Source organism: Phyllostomus discolor, chromosome 3, assembly GCF_004126475.2.
Source record: "Phyllostomus discolor isolate MPI-MPIP mPhyDis1 chromosome 3, mPhyDis1.pri.v3, whole genome shotgun sequence".
NCBI lineage: Eukaryota > Metazoa > Chordata > Mammalia > Chiroptera > Phyllostomidae > Phyllostomus > Phyllostomus discolor.
In genome coordinates this window covers 204,095,204-204,116,878 of record NC_040905.2, presented here as the reverse complement: position 1 = coordinate 204,116,878, position 21,675 = coordinate 204,095,204, and the positions used below count along the sequence as shown (strand labels likewise).

Sequence of the window (21,675 nt, the reverse complement as noted above, 5' to 3'; positions counted from 1 at the left end):
GCCCCAAAGTGGCCTTAGCATCATTCCCAGCACAAGAGCCCTGTCAGTTCCTCGAACTGGCTTGGTTGGCCTGTGCAGCCCTGTGCACTTCCAGGTAGAGCACCCTCCCTGGGTCTGATTATGCATTCGTGGACCTTTCCCTTTAGAGAGGGCGTGTAGGTAGCAGCAGTCCTTAAAGGCCATATCTTGCTCAGGAGTTACTGAGTCTATTTTCCTCGTCTTTTTTTTTTCTTTTCCAGGAGGAAATAATGAATGTCAAAGGAAAACTGGTTCTGTCAATGCTGATTATCTCAACTGTAATTGTGGTGTTTTGGGAATATATCAACAGGTAATTATGAACCACAATGAACTGATGTTGATGAAAGTCACTCTGATCCCCTAGCATCAGCCAAATCACCGCGCTGAACTAAAGGTGGACTTCACCGAAACCACCAAGAAGAGATTCCACCTTTTCTATATCCCTGAGCCCTGAACTGTCTTCATTTTTTTAACCTTTATTTCTCTTTCCATTACCATTAGTCCCCTTATACCCCCTCTCCCCAGCAATCACCACACTGTTGTCCTTGTCCGTGAGTCCTTTTTCCTTTTTGCTCAATCCCTCTACCCCCTAACCTCCCCCGACCTCTAGTTGCCGTCCTGCTCTCCATCTGTGAGTCTGTCCCCATTCTCCTTGTTAGTTCAATTTAACGCTGAGCAGTGTGTCAAAGTGTTAGAGCTCCAAGTACCTTCTGACTGATGAACTGTCTTCCTGCCACGTTCCTAATGTCTTGATTTTTGTGCTCTTGCAGTTCCGGGCAGGCTGGATCCAGGAATAGTAAGGTCTTATTAAGCCCAAAATGTAATTTAAAGTTATTCATGTGGCCAGATATAGAAATTACGTTAAGGAGTTTCAGACACAAATGCCACAAGAAATCCATCCATGAAATTGGCAATTCTGAGGTATTTGCAGAGTTTAAAGGAGCAACTCAAGTTGTTGACTTTTGCCGCAAAATACACTTGAGTCACTGGTGATTTATGTGTGCCTGGTTAAAACTTTTCTTTTTTAAACTCTGGAAGCAAAGTGGATTAAACATTTCTGAGTGCATTCTCCAAAAGCTGCTTCTGTGCTTTTGGAGACTACAGTGCCGTGCAGGTTCCAGCTGGAGAGGCTTCTGATAGAAAGAAGTCTCCACCAGCAGCTACAAAAATGTGCGACGCCTCTGACTTAAAAAAGCACTGGTATGGTTCGTCCAAAAAGTCCACCATACACCTCTGGGCAGGGAGAGCTGTCTTGGCACCGCTGATATTTTCATGGTGCAGTGTTTAAGTAGCCACCAAGTTCACGGTGACAGCCTGAATTAACATTTGAATGTCTTCCAGTTCTTCAGTCCTAAGACTTAATGAGCCAACAGGACCATCTTGGCTACTAAAAAAGGAACTGCACCTTGAGGTCCGTCAGGAGAAAGAGAATTGCTCCAGAATTGGGGAGCTGTTCACCCCCACCCCTGCCCCGGGGTGCTGCATAGATCTGTTTCTGGAGTGTCTTTCCGTTTCCTTCTGAACAGCTCACCGGTGTGACCAAGGTAGAGGGGTCGGCTAACCAGATCGTTCAAACTGAGAAAACTGGGGCACTTGGTCTGAAGTGCAGAGGGACCGGAGTTGGGCACAGGCGCCTGGAGCCTGCCTCGTGGACTCGAGAGCCGAGGAGATCCCCTGGCTGGAGTCTGGAGCTCGGCTGCTGCCGGGGCTGGTCCTGTGGCACCGCTCACCTCCCCTGTGACCTGGGGCAACTTGCGCAGCCACTCCGTTCCTCACCTTCCCTGTCTTTAAACAGGGGGACAGTAATTCAGTGCCTGCTTCATAGGACTGCTGGGAGGATTAAATAAGTTACTGCATGTAAAGCAGTTAGGGCAATGTCTGGCACTTAATAAGCACTCAGGAGATGCTAGCTGCCGTGTTTATCACCATCATCTTCATCATCGCTATTACCCTCACCCTCTGCTCCAGAGAGCAGGCCAGCACAGGGGACTGTGGCAGCTTGAAGGAAGAGCTCTAGCAGTTGGAAGAATCCAAAGAAGTACAAGTTCCCTTTGGGGGACCTGCCCTGAGTTAGGCTGCTTGTGTGGATAACCTTCAAGCTGTGGCTGCTTGCCTTGATACCCTCAGTGTTCTGAATTGCAGCCAGAATTGTGCTTCCGTATTTTGGGTGACTCACAAAATTAAAATATGGAGCCAAAGGCACAAATGTGCATATTGGCACTGGCCTCCCACAGAGAGGGTCTTTCTGTGGTCCTGGGCACCCTGTCTTTGCTCGGGGACCAGAGCAGGTTCTGGCTGCTCTCCAGGGCCCCGTGCACCCAGACTGGGGCCGCACCGTGACTCACTGTGAGGAACCTGCCCGCATACCCGCAAGGGGCTCGGAAGGCAGCAGGTCCTCTGCCACCTTGTGAATCGGCTGTGTGATGATTGGAGGTGAGCTGAGAGCACCAGCCTTAGACAGGCAATCAGTGCTAGGCTCAAAAGGGTTTTAAAATAACCTAACCGAACACATCAGCTGTTCTCAGCAGAGCCTCCTGGAAGAATGTCATCCAGGACAGCATTTGGTTCGAGGCTGGATGGAAAAAAAATCTTAGAGTTTTAGAGCTGGTGGAAAGTGGTAGTAAAAGGACGATGGCGATGGCGATTGTGATGACAGCAGCTACCGGTGACTGAGTGTTGGAGTGCGCCAGGAACTGTGTGCACACCCTCCAGCTCGCACACCAGCCCTGCGAGGAGGTGTTCGTCCAGGTTTCCAGATGAGGACCACCGAGTCTCAAAAGCTCCCACCTGGATGCAGCATTAGGCTCTGCAGTCATTCCTTGTCCTGTTTCCTGAGGGACAGTGAATCCTGTGTGGAGGACAGCTGAGCCATGGTGATCCCAAGGAGGTCCTGGGAGGGGACCCGTCTGTGAACCTCTCCTTGGTGAAGCCACAGTGAAGAGCTGTCGCCTTTTTACTAAGAGCCGAGTCTCCTCAGACCTCCTTGCCGTGGGGAGCGCTGGGGTGACGGCGGCAGAGCATCCCGGTCTCCCAAGATCCTTGGTTACATCTCCAGGAAGGTGGAAACCTAAGAGGAGCTAAAAGGAGGCTTTCAACTCAGCCCATAATGGTTGCAAAAAAGCTTTTCTCAGAATGAAAAGTAACTCGATATGTTTTTCTTTCTTGTTTGCTTTTAGCCCAGAAGGCTCTTTCTTGTGGATATATCACTCAAAGTAAGTGCTTTGAATTTTAGATGGCTCTGGAGCCGCTCCGGTGACCACTCCCGCACCTCCTACAGCCCCCTCTCAGCGTGGTGGCTGGCGGCAGTGGGGCTCTGGTCAGAGGCGGAGGGCAGGGTAGGGCTCCGGGGATCTGGACAGCCTGCCTCGGCCTCCCAGGCAGCCTTTAGAGAACCGTGGCCGTGTTTCGCCCTTGCTTTTTCTCATGACATGTCTCTTAAGTGGTGTCATTTGGAGAGCATGCCTGCCTTCCCAGTAGAAAGTGTCAGGGTAGATACTGTCCCTTATGCTGCCCAGTACGTGTTGTGTGTTCTTCCGAGAAATTTCTGTGAGACAGGATCATGAAAAAAGTTGGGGACTCGGATGAACTCGTGGGTCTATTATTGTTATTATTCCTGGCAGGAAGAACTACGCGAGCCTTCGTTTTTCTGTGTTCGGCTGGGTTGCCAGGAACCTCAGAGCAGAGTCGTGCTTAACTGCTTGTGCTTTCCTCGGCCTTCGTTTCTGATACAGTTTATCCCCTGGCACTAAGTCGGAGCGTTTATGTGTACAGAGTGCCATGGGACCTTGGCAGTTTTCCTAAGCCCGTTCAGCCATATTGTAGCTACAAGTGAAAGTAAAGGCGAAACCTTTATTCTCACACGTGGCCCGGATGACCCAGGTCATGTGAAAACACCTACCTGATAGACTGAGGAAATGTTTCCCTGTTCCCTTTTGTTTGTTGTATGCTCGCATTGTTTCTCTGCTTACTGCAACCATAGCTTCTTGATCGTAAACCATCTTGAACACTTTCTGAAAGGAGATGAGCTTTCAAACAGATTTACGATGCCTGTTCATGCCTCACCACTCAAACTCGTCCAACCGAAAGGCCTTATCTCTCGGTTTCCCGTGTTTCCCCATCTCCAGAAGGCTCCTGCCCCGGGGAGGCTCTCACAGCAAGTGTGGAAACTTCCGCGTGTGGGCAGGGAAGGTGGTTTCTGATGACAGGTTGTGGGTTTCCAGCTCGGAGACCCTCAGATTCCCTGGGGCTGCGACTGCTGCCTTGGTGGCAGCCTGAATTCTCCTAGGTCGGCAGAAGAGGTCATTCCTGGAAGGGTGCGCTGGTTTCTTTATTAAGATCACAACTCGTTACAGTTATTTTCAACTTATAAAGCTCTTTTATGTATGTTATGTCCCTTAGTTTTCAAAGATACTTTCATAATAGGTTTATTATTATTATTGTATGGGGTTGGGCAAAAAAGGTTTACAACTGTGAGCACACAAAACAGTTCCTGTATTATTATTTATTAATTATTGTACTATATTCCATATGAACAACTGCAAACCTACTTTTGCCCCACCCCGTAGTAGTAGTATTATGTGACTTTTCGGAGGAGAAAAACCAAGATTCAGAGAAGGAAAATGTCTTATCGTAGCCACACAAATAGTGAGTGGCAGATCCAAGCCCCCGGTTTGTGTATCAGGCCCCACCCCCTGCGCCCCGTCGTTCTCCGGCTCCCTGGACGCGGAGCTGAGTGCCGGTCGGGCCGCCCCTGGGAGGCACGGTCCAGGCACCGTCCGGCCGGTCTCTGCTCCTTCCACCGGAGCAGCGCCACTGCTGTCTGCTTTACCAGCTGGCAGTTCAAAATAAAATTTTACGTGATTTTCTGTCATAAAGAGAGTTTGGAAACCCCCAGTTTGGGACAGTCTCATTTTCTAAAAATGTTTCTCATCTTTTTTGTTTCTTAGAAGCCCAGAACTCGGTGACGGCGGCAGCCCGCAGGGCTGGTGGTTTCCGAGCTGGTTTAACAACAGGTGAGGTGCAAGACGGAGGAGAGCTGTGCTTCCCCCACTGAACACTGGCCGAGTCAGGTAGACAGTTCATGGTCACAACCTTCTCGGTCATTCGTCTTCTGGCTTATTGAAGTCATACAAGGTGTTCACTTTGTGGTTGGAACTAGAACATTAAAGGTTTATTGGTTTTGGTTTTCCTTTAAGTTGGGGGTGAGTGGGGCTTGGGCTGAAGTTCAGGTTGCAGAAATGTCCTCGTGAGGACAGCTTTATCAAGTGTCCCCCCCCCCCCCGAAATAATCTGAGGGCTGCCGGGCCGCTAAACTGCCAACTGCGTTGACTTGGAAGGATGACGACAAGGATAGGTGCTGCTGCGCCTTCTCACCCGCAGCGCGCCCTCGGGAATAACCAGCTGGTGCCACGAGCCAGCCCGCTCCGGCCAGTCACGTGCCGCAGGTGTTCCTGCCTCCAGACGCGTTTTCACCGACCGCCCCCCCTGCCTCATTCAGCTTGCTTTCCCTTTGTACACAGGACCCACGCTTACCGAGAGGAAGAAGAAGACACAAACAAAGAGAAGGAAGACGAAGAGCTTCAGCTGTCAGACTGGTTTAATCCACAGTAAGAAAGGGAGATGCCCTGGCACAGTGAATCCGAGGTGTAGCGGGAGGCGGTGGGGGCTGTGTCAGCGACAGTGCCGCCGAGAACATCCCGGAGCGGGGAGACGGGGTCCTCACCTCTGTTGGACCTTTAGCAACAGGTTAAATGAGAAACCAAGAGTCCAGATGTTCTGACTCAAATGCTGGGGCAGTAACGTGGTGACTCTGACAGCAGCTGGCCGATGGCAGCAGGTGAATCACAAAATACTTGGCCAGGAGGGGTCTGACAGGCTGCGGTGTGCTGTGGAAAGCCGCAGGATCCAGAGTCAGAACAAGAAAATTCTCTCTGAGATTCAGCTAACTCATCTGTAAAATGGCAACGAGGATGCAGAATCTCAGGGACCATGTGTGCATCCATTCAGCAAACATAAACAGATGTTTATCAAACATCTGTGACAGGCCAGCTGGTGTCTTCAAACCACTGATCACTATCATCAATGTGTCTAGCTTAAAGGGTTAACACCAGCTTTTTTTTAAAAAATTGAAGTTAAATAGAAGATGAGAGGGTACCACTGTGAGCCAGAGGAAATAAGGATGTGCTGTCTAGTGGAATTTTTGTTTCTGTATGTGTATGCGCGTGTTTTGGGTGTGACGTCAAGTGTATTTCCCACTATGAGTCGTGGTCACATATCCTGTACTGGACATTGTGTTGGACACTGTAAACGGAAGAATCCAGCCCTCTGTGGATCCCCTATGTGTCTTCCAGTGTCATCAGTGTGGGTATGTTCAAGAAGTTCACAGTCTTAGAGTGGCACTTGCCAAGATTCATAAGAAGGTCTGATGAACCTGACTTAGAAGGATGTGGCTTGGGGAGTAAGGAGGTGGGAGCTGTCCAGGATGACCCTGAAGCCTGAGGGGCTGTGTGGGAGTGGGGGTGCTGTGGATCAGGAGAGGGCCCGGAGGAGGAGATGGTCTAGGAGGTGGGGGGAGGTGATGAGCCAGCTAAGGATGTGTGTGAATTCAGGTCTAGATGTGGGGGACATCTAGATGGAGAGTCACAGGGTGCCTGTCTCAGTCTCTCTGGCCTGCTGTAACAGAACACCGTAGACTGGGCGGCTTATGAACAACAAGAAGCTTGTCTGTCACGGTTCTGGAGGTTGGCAAGTGCAGGATCAAGGCACAGACAGATTTGGTGTGTCTGGTGAAGACCCACTTCCTAGTTCCTACCTGGCCATCCTCTCACTGTGTCCGCACGTGGTGGAAGGGGCGAGGGAGCTCTCCGGGATTTCCTTTAAAAGGGCACTAATCCCATTCACGAGGACTTCATCCTCATGACCTGGTCACCACAAAAGCCTCACTTCCAGATACCCCCACGATGGGGATTAGGTTTTAACATGTAAATTTGGTGGGGGCGGGGGGACAGTCCCATCTGTTAGCAGTGCCTGAGCTCGGCAGAAGATATGAAGACGGAGGATGGGGAGCCGTCAGAATACAAGTGGCAGTGGGATCTGGGATGAGGCCACCCAGGCAGAGGAACAGACCTGAGTCCCGCCTGACATCAGCGTGTCAAGGGCTGGTGGAGGAAGAGAGGTTGCAGACCCAGCTGTGGAGGTGGTAGGAGGGTGGGAGAGAAGAACCCTATTCCATTGTGGGGGATCTTGGACTCTGGAAAGACTGAATATGTTCCAGCAAGTTCTTTTATTGTTTTGGGATACGGATGGGAATTTGGGGTCCCCATGTGCCATTTGATCAGCTGGACATCAGGGTAGCCATCTATGAGATGTTCCCATTACTGGAAATGTCAGAGTATGGACACCCCGTTGTTTTGATAAGTCCCTTAGATGTGTGTGTGGGGGGGTGGTGGTGGTAGTGGTGGTGGTGAAGGGCCTCAGACCTCCCAGGGAGCAGGCTTGATAAGCCAGAGATGGTCACCAGGCTCCCTTCTAAGGAGGGTGGCACACTTTTACCGTGACACTTGTGCTTCCTGAATAGAACTTGGGTGGTGGGGTCAGGGCTGAATTGCTGGGGGTAAAGAGGAGGGACAGATGAGAGCCACCAGCTGCCACTCTCCACACGCATGGCTCAGCTTCTCTGAAGCAGTGGTGAGCAGGTATTTAGAGACTATTGGTTGGAAGTGACACCAAATTAAGCCTTCTCAGGGCCCCAGAGCACACGTCTCACATAAGTGAGTGATCAGGCAACCAACTCAATGAACGATTAAACATATTTCTACAAACATGTACTTTTCTGTAAACTACCCAAAACATGTAGTATATTGTGTTCACATTTGCACATCAAGCCCGCTCAGATTCTGTGACATCAGAACCTTGTAGTTTTCCTCCTCCTTTTCCGTCCTCCCTTCTTAGTCTCCTTGACGGGGGCTTCTCCCCCTCCCCAGCCCTCACTCATTAGAGCGTCTGCGGGGCAAGTCCAGTGCCCTCATACCTCGTCTGTGCGCGTCACCTTCCAGGGTGCTCTCACCCTTCCAGGGCGTTAGATCCGTCCGTGTGCGGAGGATTCCCGCACGTAGATCTCCGGCCGAGGCCTGCTCTCGCTGCCTGCCTGATGTCTCTGCGTGCCTTGCGTGATCCCACCCCACCCTGGTTTTTCTAGTTTCCCCTGTCAAGCCCCAGAGTCTGGGACACCTCTCTGATGCAGTGTTCTCCTCCATCTGCCCCTCCGTCTGATTCATTCACGTGTTCTGTTCATTCTTCCTCCAAAATTCTTCCCCTACCGTCGTTCTCTGTGCATTTCACAGCCACCCTCCTTGTCCCTTTCACCATAGGCTCTTTGCCGGATCATTCTCCAGCAGCTGCCACCTGGGAGTTCAGTAAACAGTGCGTTGTATGCATTCCACATCTTTGTTGACATGCACACTTCGTGGAATTTTAACACTCCTTCCACCCAGCCCTTGGATAGGTACCATGGCGTTCCCATACATAAGTACCTAAGATAAGAAAGCTACCAACATCCCGAGCAGGTGTGGGTTTGGGTTCTGGAGCCTCTATTACCTTGTGGGAAGCCTTTGACCTGTCCTGGTGGAACCACGCGAGCCAGCATAACATGGCGGGTGCCCTGCTTGGAAGGGAGGTTTTGGGGGGCGGCTCCGAATCTTTTCCTGCAGCACTTTTTCCTCCTTTTGGAGCCCCACCTTGGTGATCTTGAACATCTCTGGCAGTTGAGAGCAGCAAAGGCTCTTACACATGTGTGGCCTGTCATCTGTCCCTTCTTTTTGGTGGGGGAGGTTTGTGGGTTTTAATGACTGAGTTGTCTTGATACAAACAGAGGTTCATCCAGGAAGCTGATCTCATCCTCTCTCTGCCCCCGCCCTCCCCCTCAACCATCCTGCAGTAATAAAACAACCGAAGTAGCTAAGTTAGATGGCAAAAATGACGGACCTGGCATTTAACCCCAGCTGCATCAGCACAGCACATAACTGTCCACATAGGAAGTGATACAGGGTGGTGGCTTAGCGCACAGGCTACAGAGTTAGCTTATCTGGGTTCAAGCCCCAGCTTTGCCCCTTCCTGGCTATGTGACCGCAGACAAGTTATTTAACCTCTCTGTGCTAGTTTCCGCGTTGGTAGGAGAACCGACAGAGCCCCACTTCTGAAGGGTGAAGCCCTTAGTGTAGTGCCTGGCACTACAGTACTCAGTGTGTGTTAGTTACTGCCATTGGCGGCCAGCCCTGCGGCCTTGGACAAGTTAACAAGCCTTTCTGAGCCTTGACTTTCTTACCTGTACAATGGACATAATATGTGGCAGGTCTGTGGCAAGGACCAAAAGAGAAAGTGCTGTGATGTGAGGTTGCCTGGCAGAGGTTGGTGCACCTCTGAAGGAGCTGTCCTCCATGCGGCCAGCACGTCTGGGTGTGAGGGCAGAGCTGAGTCTCACTTGGAGACTCCAGACAAGGCAGGGTCAGGAGAGCAGCCTGAAAGTGTCCCCCCGTCCCTGGAGGCGACTCCGGCTGTGCAGGGGGCGGAAGAAAGCAGGGCACAGGGCTGTGGTGGGAGGGCAGAGTCGGCTGGAGAGTGAGAGTGCAGAGCTAGGTGACAGAGGGACAGGAGGTATGAAGACAAGTCTTCTAAGGCTCTTTTTCTCTCTGGGGCTAAGGCTGGGGCGAGGTGGGGTCGACGCATCCTTGCCCAGCCTCACTGCGGAAAGAGCCGGCTTTGCTGAGTGAAAACCTGCCTTCCACCCATGTGTGATGGGAGGGGAAGTTCTGGTCGGCCGGATATGTTCTGTGTGCTAACATTTCCCGGTAGCCTCCCCAGGCCCACAGGCACACAGCCAGCAGGAACCTGACGAAGGGGACACCGGGACTTGCCCCCAACACTGGTCTTCTCCCTGCAGTGGATGAAGTACAAGCAAATGCCTAGCCGAGGCCTGGCCTTCGCACGCTGGGGTTTAAATCTAAAGGACTGTGTCTGAGTCTCTGCTCCCCAGTGGGGGAAATGCAGCCGCTTCCTGAGCCAAAGGGAGTCAGAGCCAGTCCCCACCACCCCTTCGAGGCTGAGTCACACCCCCGTGCTGGGCCCCAGCTGCCGCTCAGCTCTTCTGCATTATCCTTTACAGTTTGCTGTAGCTCTGACGTTGCTTCCTGTGTTTGTGTTGGCTTTGCCAAGTTCCTTTCCAGTGTTCTGAGTGCAGAAAACACGCTTTCCCGCTTCCCTTTGTGCCCCCAGTGACGCGGCCCCATGGGCTGAGGAGGGGTCTGTGTGGGGGTCTTCCAGCCTTGGCTGTGGGGCCTGTGCTGTGAGTCCCTTCTTTTCTGGGGGACTCTGTCTCCTTGTGTGTAAAATAACCCCCAAATCCCCTAGTCCGGGGCCCTTTTTGGCCTCTAACCAGGTTCTTACACAGAAATCCTTCTCTGGTAAAAGGCACATTGCAACCGTTTTCTCTCTTTCCGCTCAGTATCACTCTCCCGTCCCCATGCCAAGGACCAGGACCTTCTCAGGCTCAGGTGGCACCCACAGGGATAATGACACCCAAGGATGCCACTGGCAGTTTAGGGAAAGGCGGGGAGTTAGGAAAGGGCATTGAAAGGGAGCAAAGAAAGCAGGAAAAAGGAAAGCGAGCATGAGACATGCAGGTAAGACCCCCCTGAGACAGCCCTCTGAGGCACCTGGGCCTCCGTGCCCCTGCCAGAACGTGCTGCCCCTCAGATGCCTGCGACCCAGCCCCCCCGTTTGCAGTTAAGCTGCAGTCGGGATTCGGGGACAGTGGCCGCAAGTCCCAGCTGACCCCAGGTTTCCCCGGGCTCTGCCCGACCTTAGCGAAGCTGTCCCCACTGACAGGACTCTGTTTGTCACCAGGAAACGGCCGGAGGTGCTGACAGTGACCGGATGGAAGGCACCAATTGTGTGGGAAGGCACTTACGACAGAGCCATCTTGGAAAATTACTATGGCAGACAGAAAATTACTGTGGGTTTGACGGTTTTTGCTATCGGAAGGTAGGTGTCACTGTTAAAATTGAACTTGACTTCTTGTTCCAACTGTCAAATGTTTGTGAGGGTCCCCCTGGGCTAATGAAGGCCGTTCATGACCCATTGAGTCATCAGTTAGGAGAATGGTACCATGGGACCATTTTGGTCTCATTGCTGCTAAGGCCCCCAAAACGTGAGGACGGAACAAGAGTCAGTGAGTCGACTCCTTCCCACCTCCAAGCAAGGGCCGTCTCAGGGTACAGGTAAAAATGTCTGCTATACCCACGGAGCCCAAAGACTACAGCTCACCCACAGCCACCTCCACCCCCGCAACCCCCCACCCGTGGCGCTCCCTGGAAATTTCCCAGAATGCCAGCAGCTAGCCCGAACGTGCAGCATTCTTCCTCCTACACTCTCAAGACCCAGGACGAAAGACAGGAGGACTCAGAGCAAGTGCCTGGTCCAGACCCACCCAAGTGCGGTGGTTTCCACGTCACAGCGTGTGACCGCTCTTCCCTGGGTCCCCCGGGTTCCTCCCTGTCGGGCCCTCCTGGGTCCTGGAGGACTCAGGCCCGGGGATTGGCTGGCCAGGACTTCCTCTCCCAGAGGTTGGCTGGGTTCCTCTTTCAGTGTCCATTTCCTTGTTTAGAATGTTTCTCCCCAAGCTACAATGGTTCCTACTGGAAGTTGGTAGCTTGCAATTTTGGTTTTAAAATATAACTCATTGTGCTCTTTTGGAGAATTCTTTTTTTTCCAAAACAAAAGCAAAAGTTTAATTTTCCCCTTCCTTCCCCGCCCCCATCCTGGCCTTTCCATCTATCTGTACCTTTTCTGAAAGCCATGTGGGAAGCTGACCTTTTTGCCTTGGACAGAGGACTTGAAGGCCAAGGTCAGTCTGAGCCTGAGCTCCGCCACTGTGGGGCCCAAAGGAGAGCACTGTGTGGATCTGACAGTTCTCCGAAGTCCTCCTCCAACTCAGGGCTCCGAAGCCATTGCCGGCACCGTACCAACTGAGTCCTAATGTCACTGACTGTGCCGATCCCAGGGACCTGTGTGAGCAGCTGTAATAGGAAAGGGTAACCCCGGAGTTTTGATGCTTTTACTGAAAGAATCTATATTGTTATGAGTTGGGAGCCACTGCTCACTCAGCTCCCCTCATCCTTTGGCAAGAGAGGGGACAAGCCAGCCACGATGCAAACTGATTCGATCCTGATGTTTCCAAAAGAACCAAATGCTGCCCACTGTCCTGCAGTAACCTCAGCCAGCAGTTGTGTCAGCAAAAGAAACATCCAGACCTACAAAGAATTTTTATAGGAATTTATTTGACCCAAACTGATGACAGTTGCCGAGAAGCAAGACCTCAAATGCTCTGGAGAATGAGCGTTTTGCACTTTCTTTTTTGCATTTGAAACTAATGAGGGCACGTAAGAAAGATCACCTGTATTTTGCCGTGCGTAATGCGCTCCCGTGTATAATGTGCACCCATGTTTTGGGCCCAAATTTTCAGGAAAAAATCTTTAATTTTTTCATTCAATTGTTTATTTGCTTATTTTTAGAAACAAAAACCGATTATCATATTCCAGGGTATTGTTTTGCATATAGATATCGTTACTGTTTTCTAGAGTTACACTTTTAACACATGAGCATAAATAAAAGAATTTGAAAGATTTATATACATATGGAATTCATACTGCCCATGTCTAATGCACATCCGTATTTTTCCCTCAAAAATTTGGGCAAAAAGTGCGCATATACACAGCAATATATGGTACAAGATGGTGGAAGGCGGCAAAGAACAGGATAATTAGGATTATGTGCTCTCTTGAGGGTAGTTCTCTTATTTCAAAGGTATGTTAACCTGGGTGTGTAGAAACAATGGGCAGGACTAGACTAAGTGGAAAATAAACCTTTTACTGAAGAAGTTACGTGTCTGGGGCATGACTGCCCACCATGACCTATCCAGTTAGGAATTTATGATCAGATCACCTTGCTCACATTCCACAGAACCCCTTTTTTGTCCACAGTTGCAACTCTGCAGAACTAAAGGATAAATGGCATATCCTGGTGAAAGCCCTTTGCCCTCTGAGGCAGGAGAGGACTGTAATCAGCAGCAATAAATCCTCAGGAGAGTGGATTTGGACTTTTTAGGAGGTGTGACATTTGGTTTACTGTCAAATAACAGTGCAACCTAAGTGCTTTAATCTCCAAACAATGTTAAACCCTGCTGTAGTTCACTTCTTCCCTTTAGGATTGTCTCCCAGCCTCAAAGCACTATAGATTTTTCTTAAAGGTGCAGAGCACCAAAGAATTTCCCAGCCATCAGCCACAGAGCCATATCAAAGCCCTTCTTTATAGTGCTCAGATATGTGCTCTGCTCTCCATTTAAAGACTCAATACTGTGAACCCTTAGGTTTCCAGAGGCCACCATTAAAAACCCATTTAATTAGGCAGCAAAGAAAGGGAATCCAGGCAGCAACCTCACTGAGAAGTGCCAGTTATTGCTACTCACAAGACATCGTGATTGGCCGGTGCTATGGGAACCCATTAAATTCAGTCCACCTTCACCGAGCGTGAGTCCGGTTTGCATGAGCTGGGTTAGCCGTCTTCCTGCTCCTTCCTCTTCTCTCTGATCTTCGTGGCTTCACAGAGAGAGTGTAGCTGGGTTACAAAAGGCGTCTACACAATATTTTTTGAATGAGTAGACTAGTAGCTGAAAAACCACTGCTCACCCCATTACTATGGCCCAAATCCCAAAACACTGACAACACTAAATGCTGGGAAGTAGCAGGAATTCTCATTCATTGTTTGTGGGACTGCAAAATGGCACAGAGACTTTGAAAGACAGTTTGGCAGTTTCTAACAAAACTAAACATACTCTTAGCATGTACTCCAGCAGTTGCATTCCTTGATATTTACCCAAAGGAGTTGAACACTATGTCCACATAAAAACCTGCAGACAACATATTTACATCAGCTTTACTCACAATTGCCAGGATTTGGAAGCAGCCAAGATGCCCTTCAGCAGGTGAATGGATAAACGAACCGGGGGTCATACAGACAGGGATATCTTATCAGTAGCATCAGTATTCCAAAAAGGAAAGAGCTAAGCCATGCAAAAGACTTGGAGGAATCTCCCATGCATACACTAAGTGAAAGACACCCATCTGAAAAGGCTACCTACTGTATGATTGCATACTGTGACATTCCAGAAAAGGCAAAACTGTGGTGACAGTAACAAGATCAGTAGTGGCCAGAAGCCGGGGTGGGGGAAGGAAGGAATAGGGGGAACAGGATTTGGGGGGCAATAAAACTATTCTGTATAATACCGTACGTAATGATAGGTACGTCGTTGTACATTTGTGCAAACCCTCGGAATGTGCCGCACCCAGAGGGAACCTTCCCATGAACCCCGGGCTCGGGCGCTGGCCGTGTGTTGCTGTAGGGGCTGCTGACTGCAGCATGTGTCCCGTCCTGGCGCGGGCGTTGGAGGCGGAGGAAGATGGGGGAGGGAGGGGCGGCCCGGGGAGTATATGGGAATTTTGTGCTTCAGGCTCAATTTTTATGTGAACCTAAAAATGCTGTAAAAATTTAAGAAAAAATAGTTAAGGCTAAATCCAAGCTTATTTGCATCAGTATTTAGATAGATCTTAAAATGGTGGTGTCTGAACAATGGATCAGGATTTTGGGTGACCAGTGAGAGGCTCACAGGGCGAATCTGTAGTACAGAAGGATATCCGTGTCCTTTCACCCACCCATTCTCTGGGTCCCATCCCAGAGTGGCGATTGTTAGGCCTAATGCCTCCCCAAAGGACCCGAGAGTCACATCATGGTCGCACCTGGTAGGGCGGTAGCAACACTGGGGTGTGGGCTGGGGTTCTTGAAGGAGGCTCAAGAACTAGTGCCCCCGATGTTAGTCCAAGGGTATAAACTTCCCGTTGTAAGGTGAGTGAGTGCCGGGATCTAAGGTAGAGCATGGTGACTACAGTTAATGATACTGTACTATATATACTTGAAAGTTGCTAAGAAAGTAGAATTTGAATATTCTCACCACAAAAAAATTGTAATTATGTGACACGTGGAGGTGTTAGCTAACACTATGGTGGAGTCATTTTGCAAAATATGAGTGTATCAAATCAACACTTTGTACACCTTAAACTTACACAATGTTGTATGTCAGTTATATACCAACAGAGCTGGGGAGAAAAGAACTTCAGCCCCTTTGCCTGCCCAAACGCTAATGAAGGCAGATGACGGTAAACTTAGTCTTCATTACAGTGGAAGCTGGTACTGGAGAATGTGGCTTGTATCTGCAGGCCTTTATAAGGCCTCCTAACATTGAACCACAGAATTAGAAGGACTTAGGGACCCAGGCATCTATAGCACTAGAAATTTCAGGGATCCGGACATGGGAGCAGGGCCTGTACCACTATACGCACTGCTAGGCCCAGAGTACCCATACATCTCCAATTGGTCAGCTTCTGAGAGCAGGAGGAGGGAAGGGGTCAGGGCTGTTCACGGACACTCGCCTTTCCAAAACTGGCAGTCGGATAAGTCACTCCACCCCCCCAAGGCAGTGTGACTGAACAGCAGAAAGTAGTCAGGAATGTCACATCTGGAATGAGGAAAAGACTCCTAAACCTCAAAATACAAACGAAATGATGAGAATAGCACATGGTCTCCCGTCGAGTCCCAGAGATTTCATTTATCCCATTCTTTGTTTCAGGTACATTGAGCATTACCTGGAGGAGTTCTTAACATCTGCCAATAGGCACTTCATGATTGGCCACAGAGTCATATTTTACATCATGATGGACGATGTCTCCAGGCTGCCTTTGATAGAGCTGGGTCCCCTGCGTTCCTTCAAAGTGTTCGAGGTCAAGCCTGAGAAGAGGTGGCAAGACATCAGCATGATGCGCATGAAGACCATCGCGGAGCACATCACGGCCCACATCCAGCACGAGGTCGACTTCCTCTTCTGCATGGACGTGGACCAGGTCTTCCAAGACACCTTTGGGGTAGAGACCCTTGGCCAGTCAGTGGCGCAGCTACAGGCCTGGTTTTATAAGGCAGATCCTATTGATTTTACTTACGAGAGGCGGATGGAGTCCTCAGCATTCATTCCGTACGGCCAGGGGGATTTTTATTACCACGCAGCCATTTTTGGAGGAACACCCATTCAGGTCCTAAACATCACCCAGGAGTGCTTCAAGGGCATCCTCCAGGACAAGAAAAATGACATAGAAGCCAAGTGGCATGATGAAAGCCACCTAAACAAGTATTTCCTTCTTAACAAACCAACTAAAATCTTATCCCCAGAATATTGCTGGGATTATCATATAGGCCTACCTTCAGATATTAAGACTGTCAAGATATCTTGGCAGACAAAAGAATATAATTTGGTTAGAAATAATATCTGACTTTAAATTGTGCCAATAGATTTCTGAATTTGGGAGAGTATTCTGGCTACTTCCTCTGAAAAGTAACATAATTTTAACTTTAAACAATACTAACAAGACACCAACCCAGCAAGTACATACTATTCCTCCTTGTAACTTTGAGCTTTGTATTATGGGAGAATCAGATGTAAATTCTGAATGATTTCTTACCTATTCTGGGTTTGGGAGAAATACTATCAGTCAAATAAAAAAAATTGTCATAGGCGAAGAAAAAGCCAGAAGCGTTCTACACGCACCAGATAATGGACTGTAGAAAAGGGTGCTGACTCTGGAGCAACACGGGTTGCTTTGCAGCAGGGGAGCTGGACGTGAGGACGCCGTCCACGTGGCAGTCCTCAGATGGTTTCATAGCAGGCGGCTTCAGGCCATGTGTAGTCCTTTCCTTTTCTCAGGATATCTGGCTTCTGTGGAAAAGACTGGTTGAGACTCCCAGTGGATAGCACGGTGGTGAGTTTTGGAGTCCCAGAGAATGTGAAGAAAGTGAACACAAAGCGTCAAAGTGAGTTTGCTGTGAAACAGCGGAGAGAGGGTGGGAAGAGAGGGAGGCTGATTACGGCTGGGCAGTGCCACCTCAGAGGAGCACGGGACACGGGTTGGCACTTAAATGCAGCACGCGTGGGCCCAGGCGCTGAACGGGAGGGGCGACGTGGATGGTCTGCAGCCTCCCCCACCCCATGACAACTAGAGCAGAGAGGACCTGCACGGAAGATGCTTCTGGTTTTGCCCAGGTCATGTTCCGTCTGCCAGATTCTGTAGCTCGTACCTTCAGGTTCTCGGCCAGAAGACATGGACAGTGTCAGAGAAGACAAAGGCCCGCAGTGGACTGAAGAGGCTGGTGAGGAGTTACATTTTCCCACACTCGGGCCTCATGACCATCAGTCATCAGCAAGTCCTGCTGCCACTTGCCCTGACCTTCAGGGTCCCTCAGCCTATCGTGCCCCACCTGGAGGGCTACCAGCAGGAGTGGACTGGAGGAGAAGCCCTCCCATCGAGCAACCTCATTTTCCCCTGAGCCGCTGAGGTGCAACAACAGCTAGACACATTTCATAAAATGGTTCATTGATTTTGTATCAAAAGCAGAGACCCATTCCTCATGACTGAACAGCTTACCATTCAATTCCCTTCTCTAAGAGAAGTTATGAAATCCTACATGTTATTTAAAGTAATGCAATCCAGTGTAAAGGAAGTTAGGAAGCAACATTTACATATTTATAATTTTCTTGTGTTCCAGTTTAAGTCATCTGTTCCCATTTGTAAGCGGTTTATTTAAACAGCCATTGCCTTGATGTCCACCACGAAGGGCTTCTCGGATACAGAAAACCGGCGTTTCGTCTGCCATTGCACTGCGCCTCCTCCTCTTCGCTTCTTGCCAAACAATATCACAATCAGCAAAACACAACGAACCGACCAAAAACCCGGGAATGGGCTTTGTAAAAGAAAAAGGAAATCCCATGTCACTTAGGACTTCTGTTTCTCTTTATCTCCAGTTTTCCGGAATACATTCTGGAGTAGGGAAATGGTTTCAATCCTGAACCAAAGAAATGATCTATCCTGAGTGATTAAATAGATGTTTACTTTTGAGGGAATCTTGATTTTTTCCTTTATTCATGTAAATGGGAATCCCAAACGAACAAACTCAAGATCTCATGAACAGCTCTGGCCCGCGTGGTTCAGTGGGTTGGGTGTAGTCCTGCAAACCAAAAGACCACTGGCCGGGTTCACGGTCAGGGGCACGTGCCTGGGCTGCAGGTGTGTCCCCAGTCCGGGTGCCTGTGAAAGGCAACCAATGAATGTTTCTTACATCCTTGTTTCTCTCCCTCCCTTCCCCTCCCTTACTATGAAAAGAACCTCATGAACAGTTATTCTTAAACATTAAAAGAAAATAAAATTCCTCGCTTACAATTGAATAAATTATTTTTTCAGTATATTCTGGTCTGGTCATGGATTGTGCATTTTCTCTCAAAGATGTTTAGAACCGTCAATTCTAGAATTTTAAATTCTTAGACTATAAAAAGTCCTCATGTCCTAAAAATGCACTTGCTATTACAAAGCTAGAAGATGGTTGAGATTTGCAAACTGTTAAAACAAATGCCCCAATAGAGCTTTCCAAAGTGATACGCTGGAGTAGTCGATAACCTGCCAGTGGGAGACCCAGTAGGAAACAGCTTGTTCCTGAAGCCCGGGGTGGGCCCAGGGCAAAGGGAGAAGACAATGCCTTAACTGTATCTGGGCTTACTAGTCCTGACCTTTGGGGACTATGTCTGGCCACGGAAGCCTGGGGAAGGGCTGGATTTCCAGCCGTCTGGGCACCCGTGTTTGTAATGAACAGATTAAAGGGGACCAGCTGATGGGGTGTGGTGCACTGGATGTGCAACAGGGCGTGATGTCTTCACAGTAGAGGATTATCCCCCTTCTGCAGATGAGCAGGCGAGGTTCAGAAAGGTTAGGGCACCCCCGGCTGGGAAGTGCTGAGCTGAAGCTGAAATCAGACTCTGACAGGGATAAATGTGTTGACACCGTAAATACTCGGAGGACCTCGTTTCACAACAAGGCAGATGCAGCTTTGAAGAGGAACTTGTAAAGGGCCATCTCTGCCCTAAGGATATCTAAAAAACTAGGTAGGTTTCCTGCCTCTACTGTTTCCCACTCTTTATGCGCTAAACCGGCCCCAGATGCATGAAATTAAATGGATCATGTGAACAGAACAATACGTGTTCACTCTTTACATAGTGCGTGCAGGGCTGAGAGACGCCCTCTGGGCATTTGAGCTGTTCCGCCCGGGCAGTGCCCTAGAGGGTGTCATTGGGATGAGGGGCAGGTGGGAAGGGACAACCACTCCTCCCACTCCACCTCTAATGGGGTTGCACACTGCTGGAAGGGGAGAAGCTTCTTTAAGGCTAGAAGGGTCCGGTGTTGGGGTTCTCCGTCCTACAGAGCTTCCCCCTGCCACGGAGAATGAGAAGTCTACCAAGACATGATCTGCTTGGGGAGGAACGGCTGACCAGTCTCAGAGGAGAAGGGTGTCAAGCCTCTCTCAGTGGGCTTTCATTGACTTTCGCTTGCACAGGGACACACAGCAAAGAAAGGAGGTGTGGTTTACAGATGACATTTCTGGGATCAGGGGGGTCCTTTTGAGTCAGGGTCTGGTGAAGCCAGTCGGCTATAAAACCTTGGGAAACAAACTTATTTTGTGCTCAGACCCTTAGCATTTAAATTGAGGACATTCTTAGCAAAGCAGGTTTCACAGGACTTTATACATTCTTTCTTAGGCCTGATGGCCCCCCACACACACACCGTCTTGTTTTTTTAAATTTGAGGATGCAAGGAATCACCATCAAAAGCTCTCAATTCATTTGTTAACCATTAAGGAACTCAGTAGACCAAAAACTCTGCAGGAACAGAATGTGGGTCTAAACCCATCACATAGCCAAGCTGGAGAAGCAGTCAAAAGCTGAGCAAGACAGGGCACAGGGAAGTTGTGGGCTAAGGGAGTGTGGAGGAGGAGGAGGAGGGAAGGTTGCCAGTGATGTGAAAATAGCCTTGGAGGAGCTGACTCTGAACTGAGTTTGGAAAGAGAAGGGGGTCACTGTGAGGAGTAGATGATGACATGTCACGGGGAGGTGTGGCACATGGAAAGCGCAGAAGACTGTGATAAGACTTAGAGACCCACGCAAATGGTGCTGAAGCCTTGGGACTGATGAAATCGCCTGGCACAGCCTGTGTGAAAAGCAGCAAAGGCCATGGGAGCCCTTTGGCTGGTTGCGAACTCCGCATTCTCCCAGCATTTGTGGCTCTCTTCCCCACTCCCAGCAATGCTTGGGCTCCTCTACGGAGTCTGTGTGATGTCTATGGACCACTGGGGCAAGTGGTCTCGGCTAAGCTAATCAGCACCTTTCATTCTTTTGGTGGCAATGGCTGCTGCTAACACCTCTGGGTGACCGCAAGAGGGGTCAGCATTAGGAGGAACCTGACAATAGCATTAGGGAAACTGAAGGAAACCCAGCCCTTGATGGCAACCCTTGAGCTACTGGCTCCAGCCTTACTACTGCCTGTGGGCTTTTCAAATGTGTGAGCCAATGAAGTTCCGTTATTGTTTTAAGTCAGCTGGAATTGGGCTTTCTCTTATAATAACAAAATATCCCTGTTGGTCCCATCTAGAGTAATTAGTTTTTTATAGGAAGGGCCGTAGTCTGCTTTTGCATCAGCTCCAGCACCTATTACGTCACCTAGGTCAGAAGCACTGCTTAAGGAATATCTACAAAGATGAATGAATCATCACATCCACTCCCATCAGGGCTCAAAAGAAGTGCTTTTTTAATTAAAAATTTTAAAAATCTTTGATTATGAACTGAGATACTTTTATCTCTGGCACTTGGAACTTTTCCTCCTATAGGGAGTGCACACAGTACAGGCACTCAGGAGGTGCAGCCCGAGCTTCAGGCTCTAACCTGGCACATAACCAGGCTCAGTGCTGCGTAAGGTTCGGTGCTGCTTAGCGTCAGTGATACGTGAGACGAAGCTGCTACGGCAGTATAGAGCAGTGGTTCTCCACCAGCATGATTTTCCACCTCCACTCCCCAGCCCCTGCCCTGACCCCAGGGAGATGTGGCAATGTCTGAAGATACCGTTGGTTGTCACAACTTGGGCAGGGCTGGTACTCACATCTACTGGTAAAGACCAGGGATGCCGCTAAACATCCCCAAATGCACAGGAAAGCCCCCACGACAAAGCACTGTCTGGCTCAAAATGTGCTGAGCTTGAGAAATCCTGGTGTAAAATGTCCCTGAGCTTCATTAAAAAAAACGTGGGAGAGGCAGTATGTGTAATACCCACTGGTGTCTACCCTAGAAATAGTCCCTGATGAACGTCAATGCTTGGGACTCACTCCTTGGTCTTCTATAACTTTCACAGCTAAGAAACACAGAGCAGTTCGCTGTACTGGACACTGGAGGGCAGGAATTTCTGAAAATAAGTTATTCTAAGCAACCGCAGTGATTAAAAACAAAATCTGGACCTGGTGAAGACTACCCATTTGTACAAACAGATATGAATTTTACATATAAATGAAAATAGCTACACATGTTTAAAGTATGGGGCTTTATGGTGGAAAATCAACCAAAGTTAGAATACACTTTGAGTGAACTGACTCTAACTGTTCAGAACAAAAGGGGGTCATGGTAGCTAGGCGTTT

General features: G+C 49.4%; 1 protein-coding gene across 2 annotated transcripts in view; it reads left to right on the top strand.

The window, feature by feature from the left end:
• The window catches only part of LOC114497325 (N-acetyllactosaminide alpha-1,3-galactosyltransferase), a 53,405-nt gene extending 35,340 nt beyond the window's left edge, over positions 1-18,065 (top strand). The window contains exons 3-8 of one of the 2 annotated variants that reach the window (XM_028513034.2): positions 240-328; positions 3,195-3,230; positions 4,965-5,030; positions 5,538-5,624; positions 10,918-11,055; positions 15,752-16,445. In XM_028513034.2, the coding sequence (XP_028368835.1) occupies positions 249-328; positions 3,195-3,230; positions 4,965-5,030; positions 5,538-5,624; positions 10,918-11,055; positions 15,752-16,445 (1,101 nt within the window). In that variant the 5' untranslated portion in view covers positions 240-248. Of the gene's footprint in view, positions 1-239; positions 329-3,194; positions 3,231-4,964; positions 5,031-5,537; positions 5,625-10,917; positions 11,056-15,751 lie in introns of both variants that reach the window. The other variant, XM_036022163.1, reaches the window with a different exon arrangement.
• The last annotated feature ends 3,610 nt before the right edge of the window (positions 18,066-21,675 follow it).